We start from the raw sequence: 19790 nt of genomic DNA, 5'->3' as shown, positions 1-19790 counted from the left end.
ACCCTTGTAAAAAGGAGCAGTAAGAATAAAAGGTGAAAGGACAACATAAATGGACAAGATTGAATTGAGAACAGTAGGATAGGAAAATGACTCAAATTAGGATGATCGCAGACTGAAAGGTTGGTGCAGCCCACACACGTAGAGGTAATGAATGTCTGGGTACCGAAAATATCTCTGCCTGCCTCAAAAAGCATATAGCACATAACCTCTGTGCCCTGCCTGGAGACGTTGTCCCTTCCCAGCCATGTCTTCTGAAAGACCTTCCTGGGGCTGGTGCGATGCCTGTCCCTCACTGTGGAGGCAGCTGATGGGGCCGCACAGTCTAAATGGGCAAATTACCCGGCAAGAGCCTCCCTACTGCGGGACTGCACCTGGCCCCGCCTAGCCCCGTGGCAATGGCTGCTCGTGCTGCTGGGGAGGCACCTTTTTCTGAGCAAGAAAACTCACTTGTGCCTTTTGACTTAATGATTCATTGCTAACTCCATATCTGTAGCAACAAACCTGCCATTCATTATTTTGTAAGACAGATTCAACCATCTCTTTTCCCCTGGGAAAAAAAAAAACAAACCAAACCACCCACCCGCCCTCCACCCAAGCTCAGGAAAAAGGGCTGTGAAAACTGTAGAAACTTAATAAAAGGAATATAACTCTGAGAACAATGAGCTCTTCTGCCTCTAAGGTCAGGGCTGTATGAGAAATCAGTCTCCATCCCATTGCATGTTCTCACATATCAACACAAACTTTAATTCCAAATTCAGGAGGGGAAAAGAATCAAATTCTTGAACTTTCTTGTAGAATAGCAAGTTGTAACGTTAATTCTGAAATACGACAACATTGCATTTTTATAAGTCTGGAGCATTATAACTGAAAATTAACTATACATAGTGTGATATTAAAACTATTATTATAATATAGATGTCAAAATGAAAGGAGGCATGAAGTGATCTAGCTGAGCACTTTCCAAGTGCAAATATCATCAAAATCACCATGATCTTTTAGAATATTTCAATTTCAAGACAACAGCATTTATCAGTGGAAAAATGCCTGAAATGTTCAATCCTTTCTCCTGGGAGCTGTCAGAGGTTTCACACTTTGATTATGCTCCCCTTGACTTTCCAGGTGGGCTTGGAGAGCAAGGGGTGATGATTTCTTTCCAGTGCAGCAGCTGGATAATTTGTTAGTGGGTTTAAATCTGGGGGTGATCACCTGGGACAGGTGGAGGCTGAGACTGGTGCCAGCCCCAGAAGTCGATGCAGCTATGTGGTAAAACAGCACTAGGTTGGACGATGCTTATGGACAGTATTTAAATTTGAATAGTATTAGATTTTCTGTTAGCCTTTTTCTGAGTGTACTAATGCATAAACTTTCTTCTTGGATTTCCCAGAAGTTGAGGACATAAAGATGTCCCAGCCTGCTGCAGCAGCGGGGTTTGGGGCAGTTTTAGACACCTCAAAGTGCTTCTGCAAATCCCCCACCACTGGGGCATCGCAGCTGGCTCAGAGGGTTTGCAGAGGGACAGGGAGGAGGGGGAACACACTGTCCTGAGGAAGCTGGACCTCTCTCCAGTGGGCTACTTATCCCAGGCTTAGCACATTTTGAACATGTTTGAATCACAAAATTCAAACACCATCGTATCTGAGGCGGAGTTGATGATGGCTACGGTTAGGGTCTTTATGTCACAATAAAAGCTCTTTGTTGATTTTGGTTTGAAGATCCTGTGCTAGTTTTATTTTATATCATAACATCTCTCTCCTCTCTCTGCACACCAGCCGTCCCTCTTTGCAGGGTTTTCCCGTTCCATGCTTGCAGCATATTTGTTGTGAAAGGGAGAGGAGGAGAGAAAAACTGGATGGCTGGTGGTTTGTGTGTCAATTATACATCAGAGGCTTTGCTGCTTCTTCAGAAGCTTCTAATAATAATAATTATAATTAGGGCACTGGGAGAGAAACGTGCTGAGATCAGGAAGAAAAGCAAGAAAGACAGGCCAGAATTAATTAGCCCCTTTTATCTAAGAATCTCAAAGCATTTAGACGTTAATTAATGAATTATGTGATTAAATCAGTGTGATGTTCGGTTTACCACCACAATGGTGGCCAGTCCTGGGGCTCAGCACCCATCCTTGCTCAGCTGTGGGTCCTGTGTTGGTTGATGCTGCTGCAGGTGCTTCCCTCTCACTGCAAAACACACGGAAATATTTCTTCTTTTCCTACGAGCTCTGTCTGTCACTCTGACAGCGCCTAAAACCAGGATGAGGAAACCCATCCCCTGCATGGCAATGCAACCAGGCAGATTTGCACTGCTGGGAACTGTGCAAGTCTCCATGAGCCCATGAGGTGTGTCCCCTGTGCACCAAAAGCTGATGGCTTCCCATGGTGAGTAAAGGTTCTCCCCTGACTCAGACCCAAACTCAATAAAATCTCCTACCTGTGGCACGTAGATTATCCCTGGGACTCCAGCAAAACTGCTTATTGCGTGGCAAAATGGTGGCCCCAAAAATAAATTGACACTAGCAGCAGTTTCCTCTAATAAAAAGGTTTCTGATATGCAATGTAAGGCAGAGGCCCAGTGCGCAGGGTTTACATCTCTCCTGGCCTTCTGAATATGTCTGGGTTTGCTTTTGATACGGGATTTAGTAGGAGAGCTGGCTGTGTGTGCTAGTTCAGAGGTACTCCTGCATCAGACACCGTACCCACCTGTGCGTTAGTGGCTGCATGCAGCTGTGGCCACAGGCTGTTTAGCAGGTTAGAGCAATCCTGGTACGGAGCAGGAGGGAGCATGGGTTCAGCTCGCAGGGCTGTGCATCCTTCCTCTGCTTCTGGCTGGCTTTCCGTCCCTGGTGGGGCATGTCCCACTGGGCTGGCCCAGGTGCTGTGAGCCCTGGGGACTCTGGGCTGAAAGTTGCTAACTCCCCCACCAAAATTATATTCCATGAAGTAAATAGTTGGGTGAAATGTCTTTTAAAAGTGATCCAGAAAATGCTGGAAAAATACTTGAAGAGCACCAATGGTGTTCTGGCATGGAGGTGAATGATTTGCCTTAACTTTTTTTAATGGCTGTGACAATTCTTATTTTTCTGTTGATTTCTTTTCAGTTTGCAGCCATTGCTTTCAATTAGCAGCAATCTGCATTTTTTCAGTAGGGTTTTATTGATTTCATTTTATGTGTGGCTGCTCCACAACACATGGCTATCAAAGACTGTGCTCCCAGTCTAGAGAAGGTGGTGTAGCCCCAAGCCCAGATCCATGGCCGATCCTGCTCCCACACAGGTTGAGTTCACCAGGAGGGCTTGTGGGTTGAGCACTCCTTTGGCTGGCAGTTGCCTTGACCCCACACAGTTCTTGCTGTTTAAAACTCCATCTACCCAGCAAAATAATGTGCAATGTGCATGCATTGAAGGTGTGAAGGGCACTGCTGTGCTTATTTCATTACAATGCAATACAAAATCATGTTCTGATGGAACTTGAGTTTGTCAGCAGCTTCTAATTACGCCCAGATACGCAGAGGTTTACACGGAGGTGACACGTGGCACAGTTTTGAATCAGTAGTAGCCCATTGCCTCCCATCCCCTCTTCCATGCTCCAAATCATCTTTTAAAAGTGAATCTTTTTTAGAGCACCAAACAGTGTATTATTTGCAGCGACCTTGCAGCGATGACCTGGCTCACTTGCTCCTTTTCACCCTTGAACAGCTCAGGACTGAGCGTGCCGTGCAAGTGGTAGTGCAGCTCTGAAACCTGCTACCCATCTCCTCAATTCCCAAATGGCTTTTTCCTTGCTAATGATAGTGTTGTGGATTTTATTTCTAACAGGCTGTGTTGCAGCCGTGCATGCAATTATCTGTAATTCCCAAGTCTGGTCCACATCTTTCAGTCCAACTGACCGATTGTTTTCCCTTGCTTTGATGTCAACTAATGTAATACAGAGAATAATTTAGTTACTTAAAATGATAAAATTAGATCTTGTATGATGTGTCTAGAATCTCCAACTTCCTTTGCTTGTTAGAATTTGTTGTATTCCCTTACCCTGGTAGTCTCTGAAACTCTATGGGCAGAATGATCATATCCTTCAATAAGTTCACTTAGCTGGCAAATTCACGTGACTGATAGCTGGCTTTAGATTTAGGAATTTAAATGTGTTTTGGCAAGTTCTGACTCTGGAACACACTAGCATCCCCTGGCTCCCGAGGAGGTGACAGAAGCCATTTCACTGAGCTGATGTCTGGAGTTGTTTGTCAAAGCGCGCAGGGAATGGAGGTTTCCACAGCCTGTGCCTGACTGAGTGAAAATCAGGCAAAGGGAGTCTGCAAAGCAGTAAATTAGGCAGCTATGCCCACACTTTTTCTTGTGCACCTGCAACAAAGTGGAGCTCAGCTTGCTTGACTTGAGATCAGATAATTTTACAGTACTGTTTTAACTAACAGAGCCAACTTCTTAGCATGGTAATTAGTTTAATCCTGGTTGGCACAGATGTATTTTTCATATATTATTGCTTGGTACTGGAACCTTTCTTTTTTTCTTCCTCTGGTATCTGAAGGTAGACTAATGAAAATTATTTTTTCCCCCTACTTCATTAAATGCTTAAAGGCAATTCAATTTTCTCTATAGCTTTCCCTCTCTCTTTAGATTTTTCTTAATGTACTGCTCTGGCTAGCCTGATATGTTGTTCTTGTAATAATTATATTAAGGTCTTTTCAGCATATAAAACTTAAGCTCGTTTTGTACCTAAAAGTAAAAGTACATGTCTGTTGGTGCTCGCTGCCCACGCACCCACAGGGATTCTGGCTGTGTGATGCTGGGCTGAGGCCAGCAAGGGCAGGAGTGTTACGAAGGCTGGAAGCCAGACTGGCCGGATGGGTTTGGGGAGTGTGTTTAACTCCGTGTACAGACTGCCCCACCATTTAAAGGTGTCAAAAAATGTATTAATCAAAAATAAACCTGTTTACCTTTGCCCCTTTTTCTGCAGAGTGGCGCAGTTGTTCAGGTTGCAAAAAGGAGCTTGCTGGTTTTAGCTCTCCCTGCTGCTGCAGCAGCTGCTCAGCCGGGCTCTTGCCTTTCCCCGGGGGTGTTTGGAGATCTCTGCCTGCAACTGCTGCATACCCACAGCATCCGCTGCTGGACACCAGCTCTCCTCCCAGTGAGCCAGCCCAGCTCGCTGAACACTGGGTGCCAGTGGGAGGTCTCTGCCCAAGGAACCTCTCCAAACCCTGCAGCTGTTTCCAGCACCCAGATCTCACCTGGTTTTTGCTGTTCTGCCTCATGAATAGATGAGTTTCTGCCTCCTGGCTTACCCACAATATGGCCATCATTGGTGAATATTTATTAAGTCAAATCAGCATCTATTAGGTCTTAATTAACTTATAAAAGGCTTGTTTTGTGGTAATGAAGTATATACTCTAGATGTGCCTGATGCCATCTGGTGGGTCCCCTGCCCACACAGCCATACCCGAGCAGGGTCCAGCCCCTCCGGCAGGACACGGGGGACTGGACCCCTTCCTCTTTCTCATAGCTATGAAGTTACAGCTGTAAGGAGGTGTCTGTGACCCCCATGTGTGCCAAACATTAGCTCAGGTTTGCAAAGGTTCATTGAGTGATCGCAGCAATGTCCTGTGCTACTGCCGTGGTCTGATATTTTGTGTCTGATGTTCGGTGTTTGGGCTGTTTCGGCACTTGAGGTGCATGTTGGCATTTTGTTCCTTGGCTGAGTGAATGCAGCCATTTAATTTGGATTTCACAGATTGTCCCGCCTGCTATGGAATGTGGCTTTAGCTGAATGTTTCTATGAGCTTGCTTAGAAACCATTAAGGAGGCACCGAAAACTGCTCAGAGTCAATGGTAGGCTGTAGGAGGAGGTTGCACGGTGCACTAATGGGTCTGTACCTGAGCAGTAACCTTTTCCCTCTCAACTCATTTTTCACCATTTTTCAGACTTCATTCAGTTCAGTGTGGGGTGGGGAAGCAGCGAAGGCAGCTGGAGCGCATCATCCCGGCGTAGCAGCAGGTGAGCATCCCCAGCACTGCCCGCTGGGAGCTCAGCCCCGCTATCCTCCAGGGCCATGATGGGGAGGGAGCCTAGTGTCCAGAGGAGGGAAACTACCTTGTGAAAGAGCTGATGGCAGCAGCGATGCTGGTCAGATCTCTTTCTCCATTAGCATTCGCTGACGTCCTTAAATGTACACAAGCAGCATGGGGAAAATGACTGACTTTACAGGTGAGAAAAGTAATTACAGGCGAGTGCAGAGCAGAGCAAACACTGACAAGGAGAGCAGGAGCTGCTCTCCCGATGGCCAGGAGAGTCAGGAAGGAGGCACTCCCCTCCCAGCATCTCTGTGTTCCCACAGGGATGGACAGAAACACGCTCACTGGTTCCCTTCCACCTGATTAATTTTTGCCTTTCAAGTGCTGGTGGTTGCTTGCTGGAGTAAATGGCTCTGTGTTTAGGAAGGGCGGAGGCTCCAGCAGTCCCTCACAGGGAGCAGGCAGTGGCTGCAACACAGCAAAACCCTCAGGGAGCTGTAATGTCAACTGCAATAAGAAGCTGCAAATCAATACGGCTCATGGATGTGTTTTTCAGAAGCTCATGTGATCAGGGGTTTACAAAGGTTCAGCATTTAATGCCTTTGTCAAAGTTGAGCGAATTATAAAAAAATTCAATTTAGCCATTGTTGACTTTTTTTAGACAAGATACAGAACAGGTCTTGAAGCAAGCCTGTGAGTTAAACTTAGCCATGCAGCTGACAGACTGAAAGATTCCTTCATAGTCGACAAGGAAAAGGAAGGAAGAGATGAGGAGGGGCTTCCTGACTTTTGTTTTTCCACCTGTTTCTGTAAATTATATGCATTGTATTCATGGTTGCAAAAAAGGTGGGGAAACAGGAGAACAGGGCAGTGAGTATCAGCAGCGCAGCTTTTCAACATTTTGCTACCATGAGCTTGCAACCCCCCTCCTCAGATTCCTCCAGGATCTGCTCCCGAGGCTTGGGGGTTGGAAATGGGCAGCAACTTCTTTTTTTTTCCTTTTTCTTTTCTGGCCCCATTTTTTTGATGGGGGCCTGTTTCTAGACCAATGGCAGCAAATGGTCACCTTGGACCCTGTGTGAGGAGGGGATTCCCCAGCAGCCTCACCCCCCCCCCACCCCCCCCATCCTCCCCCAGCCATGCAGGAGCTGCCAGCACAACTGCGATCCCAGCACCACACATTGCCTATCCCAGCTGTGAAAACCACTGGGCCAAAGCTGCAGCTCTGACCTGACTGTTCCCCCTCCCCATTCCCTTCTCCAACCCTTGCACCCCAGTAAGAAATGCCACAAGCACCGGGGTGTAACACTGGCTGTGGGGCCCCCAGTTCCTTCTCATGGGTGAGAACAGGGTCCGTATTGCTGGTCAGAAGTTGCAAAGCTGAATTATCCTTTTCTTGATCCGGATAATGTTACCAATCTGCATGAGTTGGTAATGATAATTACATTTTAGTGGGAAGATGGATGCTTCCAAATGACATTTAAATCCATGATTATTGCAGTGGTTTGGTCAGGGAACAGTTGTTACCAATGCCAGCTCTTCCCCTTTATCACAGATTACTGCATTTGGGCAGGTCTCCAGCTGAAAAACAAAAAAATCAAGCCATGTGCTACATGAATCAGGAAATAAATTAAGTCCTATTCAGGAGTTCCCATCACTGATGAGTTATGCAAATGAAGGACCATGTTTCCCCAAAGCCTCTATTTTGTGCGTGACCAAACCTTCATACATGGGGAGGCTGCCCCTGAGGTGACATGAGTTGTCTGCAGGGGTCTGGGGCTGGCAGGGCAGGGGGACGCTGGGAGGGTGCTGCCCATGGGGGTGGAGGCTGGTGGCTCTGCCTGCACTGTTTTACAGCCAAAGCTGGCTGTGCTATCAATCAAGCCTGAGAGAAGAAATATCTGGATAAATTTGGGGTGCTACAGCTGTCCACAATGGAAGTGAGAATTTCCCAAAACCCTATTCCCCATGGGCTGGGGAAGCCAGGCGCCTTCTGATACCCAGTTCTGAATTTTATAACAGGCTGTATACAACCTTTTTGTTGCAGGAGAGATGTTTATTGACCTCCGTATCCAATGGTCACCTGAATACTGTTTGATTTCTTACTTTAACAAAGAACAAACAGTCATATTTAATTGGATGAATGTATAAAGGCTGTGATGATTACAGACTAGAATAATAATGAACATTTTCCTGAGTAGTGACAGCAGTATTGTCTGAACGTTTTGTTTAGACATGAGGAGCATCTTGTTTTGCTTTGTTTTGTTTCATGCCATTGGGAAAGCGTATGATTTGCAGGGCCACGTGTCTGTGTGTCCCATGGTGGGGACATCACACAGGGTTGCTGGCTCCCTGGCTCACCGTTGCTGGAGGACTGCCTGTGCTGGCATGCCTCCTGCAACCCCACCGCTGGCTCACCACGTGCTGGGGACTAGACCCAAACCCATAACACTTAATTTCTTTGTGACTGCCAGGATTTTACCTGTAAGATCCCAGAATAGATCAGCACAGGCTGCCTGTACCCAGGATCGGTGGGATTTTTTTGGCACCTCTCACTGCAGAGCACCACCCATAATCCCCTGTGGCATTGCTCCCTCTGATGGGACCGCGCCATGTGGCAGCACATGTTGTGCTGGCAGAAGACGGAGGGAGCAAGCCTGGTATAACCTGTCTGCCAACAAACCCACTGGTGGGGTGGCTCTGAGCCTGGCACCAGCGTGATTCTCCCTGCGGGGTGTTTGCTGTGAGCCGGCTTGCCTTTGGGGCTGCAGGGAAATGCCCCAGAACAGCGGTGATGCCCCTGTGGAACGGTGATGGGTCCTGCCCCTGCAGTGGGGCTGGAATTCCATCTCTGCTGTACAGGAGAGCTGCTGGCCCATGCCGTGTTGCTTACACTGGACTGTTGTGGGGCAGAGCCTGTGGCAGGATGTTTGCCTACGCTGGTTTGTTACGTGTGGTTGCTAATGAGGAGTAGGACTCTGCAGTTGGGTGTAATTGTGCACAGAAGATTATTGCAGAATCCATGGGTCTTCGGTTTTAACCATGGCAAACAGGATAAAAATGAGGTAGGTTGGAATTAACAGCGTATTTGACACTGTCCTTTTAAAGGCAGAAAAATGATGAGGCTAGGAGGGTTTGGTGAGATTTAAGCAGCCTGGGATTGCCAGGTGAGACCTGTCAGTCCCTCAGCCACCTCGGATACCACCTTAACTCCTGCACACACCAACACAGACAGACCCTTCCTGTATGAACAAACTTTATTCTTTTCTGTCCAGGCTTGCCCTCATTAAGCGCAGACCCCGGGAAGACCAGTGCCAGCATGAGCTGTTGAACCCGTTGTGTTTTGCAGGGACGGTGGCTGGGGTGGGAATGGGCAGCAGGCTTTGCCACCTGGGCTCTGGCAGCCAAAAGTTCATCATTTATTTGTCTGTTTTGAACTCGTAACCTTGGCCTTGGCCCTGTAACCTCTGTTCACACCTATGAATTTATTGGCTTCGAAGGAGCCCCATATACAGGTAAAACGTGGAGGAATGGATTGGGAATGACAAAATCTGAAGTCCCCATTCTGTTTTTTCTTTGTCTTTCCTTAGGCAAAATTTATGTGCACTTCATCAGGATTTTCTCTTAGGGGAGAAAAACCTCCCTGTGATCTGCTCAGGGTTTGCCCTGGGGCTGGTGGGTAGAGGTAGTAGCAAATCATGACAAGCTTGAAAAGCAATTAGGGTTCCTGCAGGGATGTTTGCTTGCTCTGGTTAAACACCTGGCTGAATCTTCCAGTGACTGTTTCTCATTGAGGATCTCAGAAAACTTTCAGACATGTGCTGGATATCTCAGGGGACCCTCATGGGACCTGAGCAACACATGTTAGTGGAGCAGTTGAAGGAGCTCCAATGTTAATGGAAATCATCTCCCACTTGAGACCAAGTGGAGGTTTTGCTGACAGTCTGTGTGACATCCAGGAAAGCTCCCAGAGAGGTTTCCTGCCGCGCTGGCAGGCTGTGTCACTCCCAGTTCCCTCAGGTCTCGGCAGGCAGCAGCGAGCCCAGTGGTGGGTGAGCAGCCTGTTTCTGGGTGCAGGCAGGGGGTTTGGAGCTGTCGGTAACACCAGGACGCTCTCTGTTCCTCTTGCAGGTGAGCCTTCCCGGTGGTCCTCGTCCCACTGTGACTGCTGCTGCAAGAATGACAAAGGCGACAAGGAGGGAGAGAGTGGCACGTCATGCAATGAGCTGTCGACATCAAGCTGCGACAGCCAGTCAGAGGCCAGCTCCCCCCAGGAGACCGTCATCTGCGGCCCTGTCACCCGCCAGCCCAACATACAGACTCTGGACCGGCCGGCCAAGAAGGGGCCGGTGCAGCTGCTGCAACAGTCTGAGATCCGGAGAAAGAGTGACCTGCTCCGGACTCTCACTTCTGGCTCCCGGGAGTCCAACTCCAACAAGAAAAAAGCAGTGAAGGAGAAGCTGTCCATTGAGGAGGAGCTAGAAAAATGTATCCAGGATTTCCTCAAAATCAAAATCCCAGACAGGTTTCCAGAAAGGAAACATCCCTGGCAATCTGAACTCCTGCGGAAGTACCACCTATAGGCTCAGGGTGGGGAAAGCACACAACCTTATTACCATTAGAGCAAGATTCTAAGTGATAAAAAAAATAAATCCCAATAATAATTATTTGTTAGCTCACAAAAAAAAAAAAAATCCATCTCTATAGTACTGCCTAATTTGCCTATTTCACCTTAACATTTACAGTCATAGGGTAACAATATTTTTCCAGTCATGGAAGCACAATGACAAACGCTTTTATTCGTAAACTCTGAGTCTTACACAAGCTGAATACCTTAAGGGCACAACCATACCAACAAGAGATGCTCATATGCGGATGCTGCTGATGCCGGTGGGAACATGGCACGTGAGCAGGCAGTGTCCAGGGGTGTCTGTGGACTGCATGCCTTCTGCGTTCTCCTTGTAGTGCGTTTGTTTGGAGGGGCATACACAGCTCAAAGAAACAAGCTATGCCATGACAGTTTACCTTAAGCATGTGTATATATATATGTGCATATATATATATGTGTGTATATATTTCTCTGTGTATATATATATGTATATATATATCAATATATATTGCTTAAAGATTTCTGGCTCTCTCCTTATAACTGCACTTTCTCAGAAAAGAGCATTTTTTAGCAGTCTATGGATGTTCCGTTTCTTCTTCAGGTCTTTGAGAGTTGAACAGTAGAAAACCCATCTCACTGTCTCTCTCCCCCACTCCCTCTCTTTCCCTCCCTTCTCTGAGACACTGTAAATGCATTTCAGTAGAGACCAGGGAACAGTGTGTGGGTCCTTGTTGCCATCAGCAAAATGCTCCATTTGTTTCTGATGATCTTGTTCCCTCTGTATCCTCCCCACACCTCTTGTGTTTCTCAAGGCTCTCCTGTGCCAGTGGGTTAAATGTGTGATGATCACAGTTGGAAAGCTGTAGGAATTCTTCCAGGGTCGAGTGTGGAAGCAGGCAGAGTGGTTGTGCTGGTGAGGATGGCTGGTTTCTGCAGGCTTGCCAGGCACATGTTGCCAGGGGTGTTTGGCTGCAGCTGGCAGGGAGAATGGGCACTGGTTCCTGTCCGGCACAGAAGCAAGCACCAGAAATTTTCTGCCTAACAAGCCAGGTTTAGTGCTTTGACTGGCAGCGGTTCAATTGCTAGAGGTCAGGAGCAGCACCATTCCAGCCATGTGCACTTCAAGAGCAAATGCAGCCCTCAGAAGGAGGTACCCGTATCCCCTCCTGCAGATGTTCGTCTCATCGTCAATCCTGTTCACGGCCAGCAATGGGATGTTAGTCAACAAACTGTGCCACTTGTCATGTGTTATTCACCACATGCCAGCCAGGGAGCTGTGGAAAAGACTGGTCCTGCACTGACTGGAGTGGAGGTCCTGCAGCCCACAGCCCCCTAGGGCGTGGAAGCTTGGGGAAGGGGAACAGGTCGGTCTTGCGGAGTGCAGCAGGCTGTCCTTGCTGGGTAAAGCATGAGCACAGCAGCAGCGACCCAAGAGTGCCCAGGAACCAAGTGTAAGCAAGTGGTCAAAGGCATAGGGCCAGCAAAACCTGGGGCAGGTAAGCGTCGGGGGGGTTCAGGTCAGAGGGGCTTGGCTCAGGAATGAGCTTGGGCTGCCAGGGTGGGTGAGCCACAGAGAGTGATGGAAAAATGAATTGCTCCAGCAAACCTATTTCGGCCATAGCTGAGAACAAACCAGCTAGAGTATTTGATTATATATTATTCATTTTCTAAAAGAAGAAGGAGATTATATGGGAAGTGATAGTGCTGGTAACAAAAAGCACTTTGATTCTGACTTATTTAGCATCCTGCAGGTTCCAGGGCTTCCCCCCTCTTAAATTTCAGACTGCTGCGGGAGATGATGTCAAGCACACACAGATTATTTTTGTTGATCTTCATGCAGTTTCAGCAAGGTGGTACCTTCATGCTTGCAGGGCTTCATCGCACCCACACATCTGGCTGTGGCATTTTTGTTTTGCCAGAAGAGCTGTAAAGTCTGCGTGAGTACACTGGCAGGGGTTCACACCCATTGCTCGGCTGCAGACGTCATACAGGTGTTTATTGGTGAGGATGCAAATTTTACCAGCAAAAAAGGTAGCAATACTTGTCCAGAGTGATCCATAAGCATGAGCTTGCTTTAGGGAGGGGGAAAAGCCCTCCCAGCAATACATCTCCCAGTCTTTGGAGAACAGGGCTTAGATGTGGCAGCTTGGCATCATCTCTGCTGAGTTTTTATGCATGAGAGGCGTGCTATTTCTTACAGTGAACATGCAGTGTTGGTAACGCAGAGTGAGGCTTGTAAAGTAGAGGGTCTGACCTGGAAATGCTGGGCTCACTGAGAAAACCCAGTGCTTTTTGGGATCAGGCTCTAGAACCAATTCAGGTTTTAAGTCATTCATTCACTCACACTCGAGTTCAGGCATGGTAGTTGTGCAGCCCTCCACTTACCTGCTCACAAAGAACATTTTCACATGGAAATCAATGTTTTGCACAAGATCCACAGATTTGGCTCCCTTTAGTTATTCGTTGGTTTGTTTATAGCATTTTTCTTTTCCTACTGAGCATTTCCTGCATCTTTCCCCACTGCTCTGGCAGCAAGCAAATAAAACTGGGGAACAGATAGGGCTCTTCCTCAGGATTTCAGCTGAGTGTACAGTTTGGGATGGATCATCCCTCTTCCTCAGTACCAGGCTGCAACTAAAACCTTGTCCTTCCCACCAGTCCATGTAATTCCCCATCTCTTTTTAATACCACAAATATTTGGGCTATAAAATACATATGACAGAGTGGAAGAACAGGCGCTGGGGCGTAGGGTGGGGTGTATGTGAATGTGTGTGCGTGCGCACACACGTGTGTTCCCAGACTGACGTTCAGGTTGCACAGAATTGCACGATGATTAATAACTATAGAAGAATTAGACCAAATGAAATGTGCTGGAATGGGCTTGATTTATGTGGCCTTTATTCTATGATTCTATGATTCTGTGAAATGGTTATTACTCTCCAGTGCTACAGAAATAAAGGTCTTAAACTTTAGTAATCACAGGCAGGCCAAACCTGCTAGGAAACACAATTTAGTATGCAGCCGAAGGAGAAGAGGTGCCCAGGCGTGTGTGTGCACACTCGTGTGTGTGTGTGTGTTCATGTGCACTTTCTGCTGTGTTACTGCAGGGATCTAGTTTTGGTCTAACCTCCTGCTGCAGCTGTTTTACGGGTGGCTCAGTGCAGGAGCTGGGGGCTGTGCTTCGAGGCTTTTTGCTATTAAGGCTGGCTGGCAGGCTCTAGGTGGAAGAGCCTCTGCTGTAGAGGAGCAATGGTGGGGAGCCGCTCTCCCCTCCCTGGCAGGGGTTAGCCTAAATGCTGGATGCTGCACAGCATCCGTTACTGCTGCTCAAAGGTTGTCCCCTCCTCCCCCTCCTTGCCTCGCTGCTTTTCTCTGGACCACCAACACCCCATGGCGAGAACTGCAGCCCACCAAAGAGCCACGCTTTGGGCACCTTGTCCCACCACCATCATGCAGCTGCAGGGCCACTGCCGGGCACATGACCCTGCCAGCACAAGCCCCTGCATGGGGGCACCAAGCAGCGGTGTGGAAGACTCGTGGGCTGGTAGAGACAGGCGCCAGGGTATTAAAAGTTCTGCTCCACGACAGCCCTGTAGTTCACATGCAGGCAGCGGGAGGTCAGGAAAAAGAACCAAACCTCCTGCTGCTGGAGGGTCCTCCCTGTACAGCAAGGTGATGTGTTAATTCTGGAAGACCTCTTCCCCCCAAAATGTCATGCACACGTACATAAAAAATGTCATACACACATACGTACATATAGATAGATAGATAGATAGATACATGCACCTTTTTGGCCAGGTTGTTCTCCCCCATCTGCAGGATGCAGCAGCACCCATTGTTAGAAGGGGTGGGAGAAATCACTGCAGTGGGTGGGTATCAAAACGGTACCTCAAACCAAACCGTCAGCTGGGCACAAGTAGGGAAACAGGGCGGGTGCTCAGCACCTTCCTCACTCCCAGGTCTTCCCCTGGAGCTGTGCAGGGGTGGTGGGCTGCAGCCCCCCGCTACTCAGCTGCTGAAATGAAGCAGTGAGGGGACAAAGGGAGACGGATGCAATGCAGTGGGGAAAAATGAGACTGGAATAATAGATTGTCTAAAAGGTAGCTGGGTTTTGAGGTCTAAAAATATTCAGCTCAATTCTACTTTTTTTCAGTGAGAGAAGCCGTGCCTGTCCCTAAGACATTTTTGGTCACTTGTCGGTAGCAAGCCGAAATGAAACTCCGTTAACAGAGTACTTTATTCTTTCTAAAATATCTGGGGAGCAAACTAGGCTTTGAGCTACTTTCCACACATGACAAAGGGCAAATACAAGTTCTGTTGAAACTAATTTTAAAACTTACATTGACTTCAGTAGGACTGAGACTCTACTAAAACACCTTTTCTTAAGAAAAATGGGCACTTGTGTCAGTGAGGATGAGAGAAAGCCATTAAGCTGTAATAGATACACATCCACTTACGTAGCTCACAATGTTCATCACCTCTGCATATGGCAAATAGGTCTGCTCATTCGGTGATGGTCTTGCATAGCCTCTTGCTTAAGCTCTGCTTGGTGGGCTGAAGGTGCGTGGTAGGCATCCGTACCCCTGCACAAGTGCACCACGGGATGCATGCCTTGCAGGTGGGTGATGCAGCCTTCCCTGCTCCCTCCTGGCCACCGGTGCTGCTGGCACCTGGGCTCAGCCCAGCTGGGCTCCGCTCAGCTCCCATCCCAGCCACGTGTGTCCCACTGGCCCTGGCAGCCCATGCCTGCTGACACCTCTCATGGCCAGAAATACCAGTTTTCCAAGGGCTTGGTTACATGCCCCAATGCCTCGAGACAGACACCTGAGCATGACTCAAAGCGTTAGGGGGAGGCAAAGGGAGAACATGTGAGTTTACATTGACCCATGGGGACCAAATTATTTTACTTTTTCCCTAAATCATCTGCACACACCATGTAAAGGCTGCACAGCACTCTGGAGAATGGCTTGGGGTTTTAATTCTAGTTTTGTGAGTCCATTTATTCGTTTTATTTGCAAAGTTTTGGGCTGAAGTGGAAAACAGGGTTGATTTCTATTGGCAATGACCATATTGTACCCAAGACCTTCAGCCATGTCTCACACTGCTCTCCTAGCCCCAGAAAGGTGGAGAAACCTTTCCAACTTCTTACCCTGCCCTGAAGCCCTTTCCACCATTGCGAGTATGCACGTGAACTTGACTTTCAGAGTACTTTTATGCATAAGGCCCCATGTATATCATGGTACAAAATAATTGTCCAGTCTTATGGATAGTTTATGCCCCAACGGGGTTTTGTAGATTAATAGTAAAAGAACAAAAAAGCACTTTTAAATTATTTATATTATAAAAAGACATTCTTTATTTTTCTTGGCATCGATATCACTTAGCTAAAAAATCAGTTTATAAGTATGATATTACAGATTTTAAACTATAGCAATGATAACGCGAACACGAAAAAGCAGAATTCAGAACTAAACAGACAAAACTTACCAACATGAAGCAGAAGGATGATGGCAGGGCCCAGGTGGTTGGATGGGAATTGTTGGTCTTCAGCAGGGGGGGTCCCTTCCTGATGTCCCTTCCTGACGTCCGTTTGTGCGTCTCCTCTGGCCAAGCCACCCTGGCCCGAGGGGCAGGTGCAGGGCAGTGGCGGGGGCTGGCCCCTTCCCTGCCTTTGCAGGTCGTGATCTGACCCAGGCGCTTTGGTTTATACTAACATACCCGTGTGAGAGGGGTGGGTGCTGTAAGGACAGTATTTTCCCAGCCAACAGAGGATTTAGAGGGGGGTTTGGTGATTTTGTGATCTACTCGGGGCCTTGCTTATGTTACATTTTCGGACCTCATACAAGCACTTAATGACTTTGCTGAGGCTGAGTCAGTCTGTTGCACATTGATGTAGATTAAGTGGCACCCACTGAATTACCTCTACTTTCCAACGTGGTTCACTGTACATAAGTGTAATGTCAAATTGTTTACAGGTTATTTTGTGCGTAATTGTGGAAAAAAACAAAAGTTTTAACTACAAATTTAAAGGAATTGATTTTACTGGAAGGTGTTTAAAAAAAATGAATGTGCTTAATACAGTATAGACATCATTGATTATGGTCTCACATGAATGCATGTATCTCCGTGTTGTCAGTCTCCACCAGTGAGGTTATTGGCAATATTCTGCAGTCTGTGAATAGCAAATATGCATAAACTACTGTGACTCTGACAAATATAACTCGGTAACTGTTTCTACTGTGGTATGTAAAAAAAAAAAAAAAAAAAATCATGTAGCTTTTAGCCTGCTGTATTTCCCTGGTACAAATAACACCATGACAGAAAGAGAGACACCTTGGAAAAAAGCACACAAGTCATAGCTGTGACCGGTGTGGAGTCATTCATGCAATGGCACCTGCCAGGTAGCTGTGGTCCAACTGCTAACAAAATTGCCTATTTATAGAGGCTCGGAGGTGGTAAATGGAAGTGTTGCTATTGCCTTCTGTTCCAGCGTCACTGCTGGCGGAAGAGATGACCTTTTGTTTAGGATGATGATAAGTGAAGGGAACCACTCCATATTAATCATTTACATGTGCGGGTTAGGTGTTATACAATATGCTGGTGAAAAGTACAGTTATCAGTGTTGTGGCATTGGGCGGCTGAAAACTGCAACTAATTTGTGTCTTGCCATTCGAATAAATCAGTGCATATACACTGTAAGAGCACAGACAAGAATAAATAAGTTGGTATCCTTCAACTGTCATATATATATACTCACACACACAAATACACGGATAGATACATACATGCTCTCTTGCCCACTGTGATTTAGCATCAGTTCATGTTAACCAGTTCCCTGCAGGCTGGGGGTTGCTCTCCCTTGAAGGCAGTGGGGCTTTTTCTCCTCGCTGATTTCTGGGTTGGGGTGAAAATAAGAGTTCAGTGATCGCAGGGTGAGATTCTTCTGCCTCCCTGTCTTGAGCAGGGATTTTCTGATGCCGTGCTTTGGGAATACTGTCACCAGCAGCAATACTTCTGGAAAAGCCATCATTGCATCAGGGCCACCTGCCAGAGTATTTCCAAGAACACTTTGAAATACTTCTATCCTCTGTCATTTTAAAGATGCTTTGGCAAAGGATGGCTTCATTACAGCCAGTGGCTGAAGCACAAGTGGAGAAAGTGCAGGACATGGCAGGAGGATAAGGATGCAGAAGGAAAGGCAGGATATCTCTTCTGGATGTGGAGAGGCAGCCAGCTGTGGCTTTTCTCAGTGCTGGTCCCCATGCCATCCATCCCAGGCAGGTCCCAGAGTGCACAGCTGCTGCAAAGATGGAAAGAGAGGAAGGCTCCCAGGGCTGGGAAGGAGCCATTTGCCATCCTCTTCCCCAGCAGTGCTGTTCTTGGAATGACAGACTCATAATTTGGGTTTATTGTTATCTCTTCTTCCTTTCTGCACAGCTGTCTGGGGGGTAATCAGGGCTCAGCACTGCTGTCATCACTGCTCCGGGTGGCCTGGCTCTCATTGCTTTTCCAGCCATGTACACACACTAACGCAATGCAAATCCAGAAGCATTGCTGTAGGGAAGCTGGCTCTGAAAAAGCCAGAAAAGCAGGCAATTACTCACCTGGGGGGTGGGGCTGAGTATCCTGGGATGATTTTTTTTTATTATTATTATCTTTAATCTGTGGTACTTGGCTATTCTTCGGAGGAGGCCTCTTCTCCCATGGCCCCTTCCTGGGAGAAGGTGAAAGATCCCATCTTTGCAGCTTCTCCCATATGGTGCTTCACCATAACAGGGATTTGGATGTTACAGTATCTGCACAAGCATATGGAAAGCAAAGCATTTCTGGAAGTTATGTCTTCTCAGATGGCGAGGCGTGATGCTCGCCGAGCGCCGTGCAGTAGTCACAGCTTGCTGCACCAGCTCGCTCCGCTGGCAGCCTGCTAACGGCCAGCGCTTCAAGGACCATGAGCCAGATGATAATGTGATTCCCACCCCAGCGGATGATGACTCTGCAGAAGATGCCTGCCGTCTGTATTGGTGACAGCATATGCCAACACCTGCAGAGCCCGCAGCCGGGGCCCTCCCCTCCCTAAACTGCCATCACAGCTCTTGGGTGAGCTTCTCCCAAATTTACCACCCCTTGTCTGGACCCAAGGAGATGGTGTGAAGGTGCAGGCATGAAATGAGAAGACAGTTCTGCTGCTGTTTCTAAACAACCCTGGTGGTCTCTAACCCAGTTTACCTGCCTGCTTTCTGCCGGGTAGCATTTGGAACCCAGAGTTCGTTGCTGGCTCATACTTGTCGGGTAGGCAGCAGCATCGTCCTCTTCTGGGGCTGATTCAGCTGGGGCTCATATGGGACACAGCGGCTTGGAGGGTGGATGATGAAGGTCAGCTCACATGGTAGTGCACTCATCTTCATACAAATAAAACAACTAACAATGCTGCTATCACCCATTTTTTGTCAGAAATGGTACAGATTATTTCTCCAGGTACACTTTTTTATCCAAATGGCATATATATAAATTACTGTAGGTTTTCAGTGCCGGTAACATGAGCCAGTAGCTGCAAATAGCTGGATGGCAGGTGTCTCTGCAGCTGTTGCATTTGTGTGTGGACAAGATTTTTGTGACCAGTGGATTTTTACTTTGCTGACTGATTTTTTTTTTCTTAAAAGACAGTTCAGAATGAACAAAAAAATTGAAGGTTTTCTTTTTTTTTAAACATGAAACTACCAATATGACTTGGTCTAACCTGAAATGCAAGGAATGTTTCACTTCAAACAGAAAAGAAATTAATAATGATTTATTACAGCCATTTTTGCTCTTCTTTTGTTTGAATTAGTTTGAATTTTCAGTTTAAAACTGAAAAATGAGAACTTGTGAAACAAAAGTTGAAATCCTTCACTTTTAGAATGGCAATGTGTGCATTTTTGCACATTTAAGCATGTCCCCCTTCCACACATTTTTTTTTTTCTCCCATCCAGGACTGTTTCCCAGACTCACCTGCATTCCTGAATATACTTATTTCCATGCACCTCGTGTTCCCCCATCCTGGCTACCCGCTTTCGCCCCACGGCAGTGATGCTGGCAGGCGGTGGGTGGGCTCGCTGAGAGCCCCCTGTGAGCACAGCTGCTGCTCACAAGCCTGAACACCTGTTGTTAAAGGACAACCCCCCTCCTTCC

At 47.3% G+C, this 19790-nt stretch overlaps 1 protein-coding gene across 5 annotated transcripts in view; it reads left to right on the top strand.

The window, feature by feature from the left end:
* The window catches only part of KCTD16 (potassium channel tetramerization domain containing 16), an 88200-nt gene extending 73055 nt beyond the window's left edge, over window positions 1-15145 (top strand). For all 5 annotated transcript variants that reach the window (XM_080398179.1, XM_080398178.1, XM_080398180.1 and 2 more), the window contains exon 3: window positions 10145-15145. In XM_080398179.1, coding sequence (XP_080254305.1) covers window positions 10145-10596 — 452 coding nt within the window. In that variant the 3' untranslated portion in view covers window positions 10597-15145. The remainder of the gene's footprint in view (window positions 1-10144) is intronic.
* Window positions 15146-19790: the final 4645 nt, after the last annotated feature.

Source organism: Falco punctatus, assembly GCF_963210335.1.
Source record: "Falco punctatus genome assembly, chromosome: 8".
Lineage (NCBI taxonomy): Eukaryota > Metazoa > Chordata > Aves > Falconiformes > Falconidae > Falco > Falco punctatus.
This window is presented reverse-complemented; position numbering and strand designations above follow the sequence as displayed.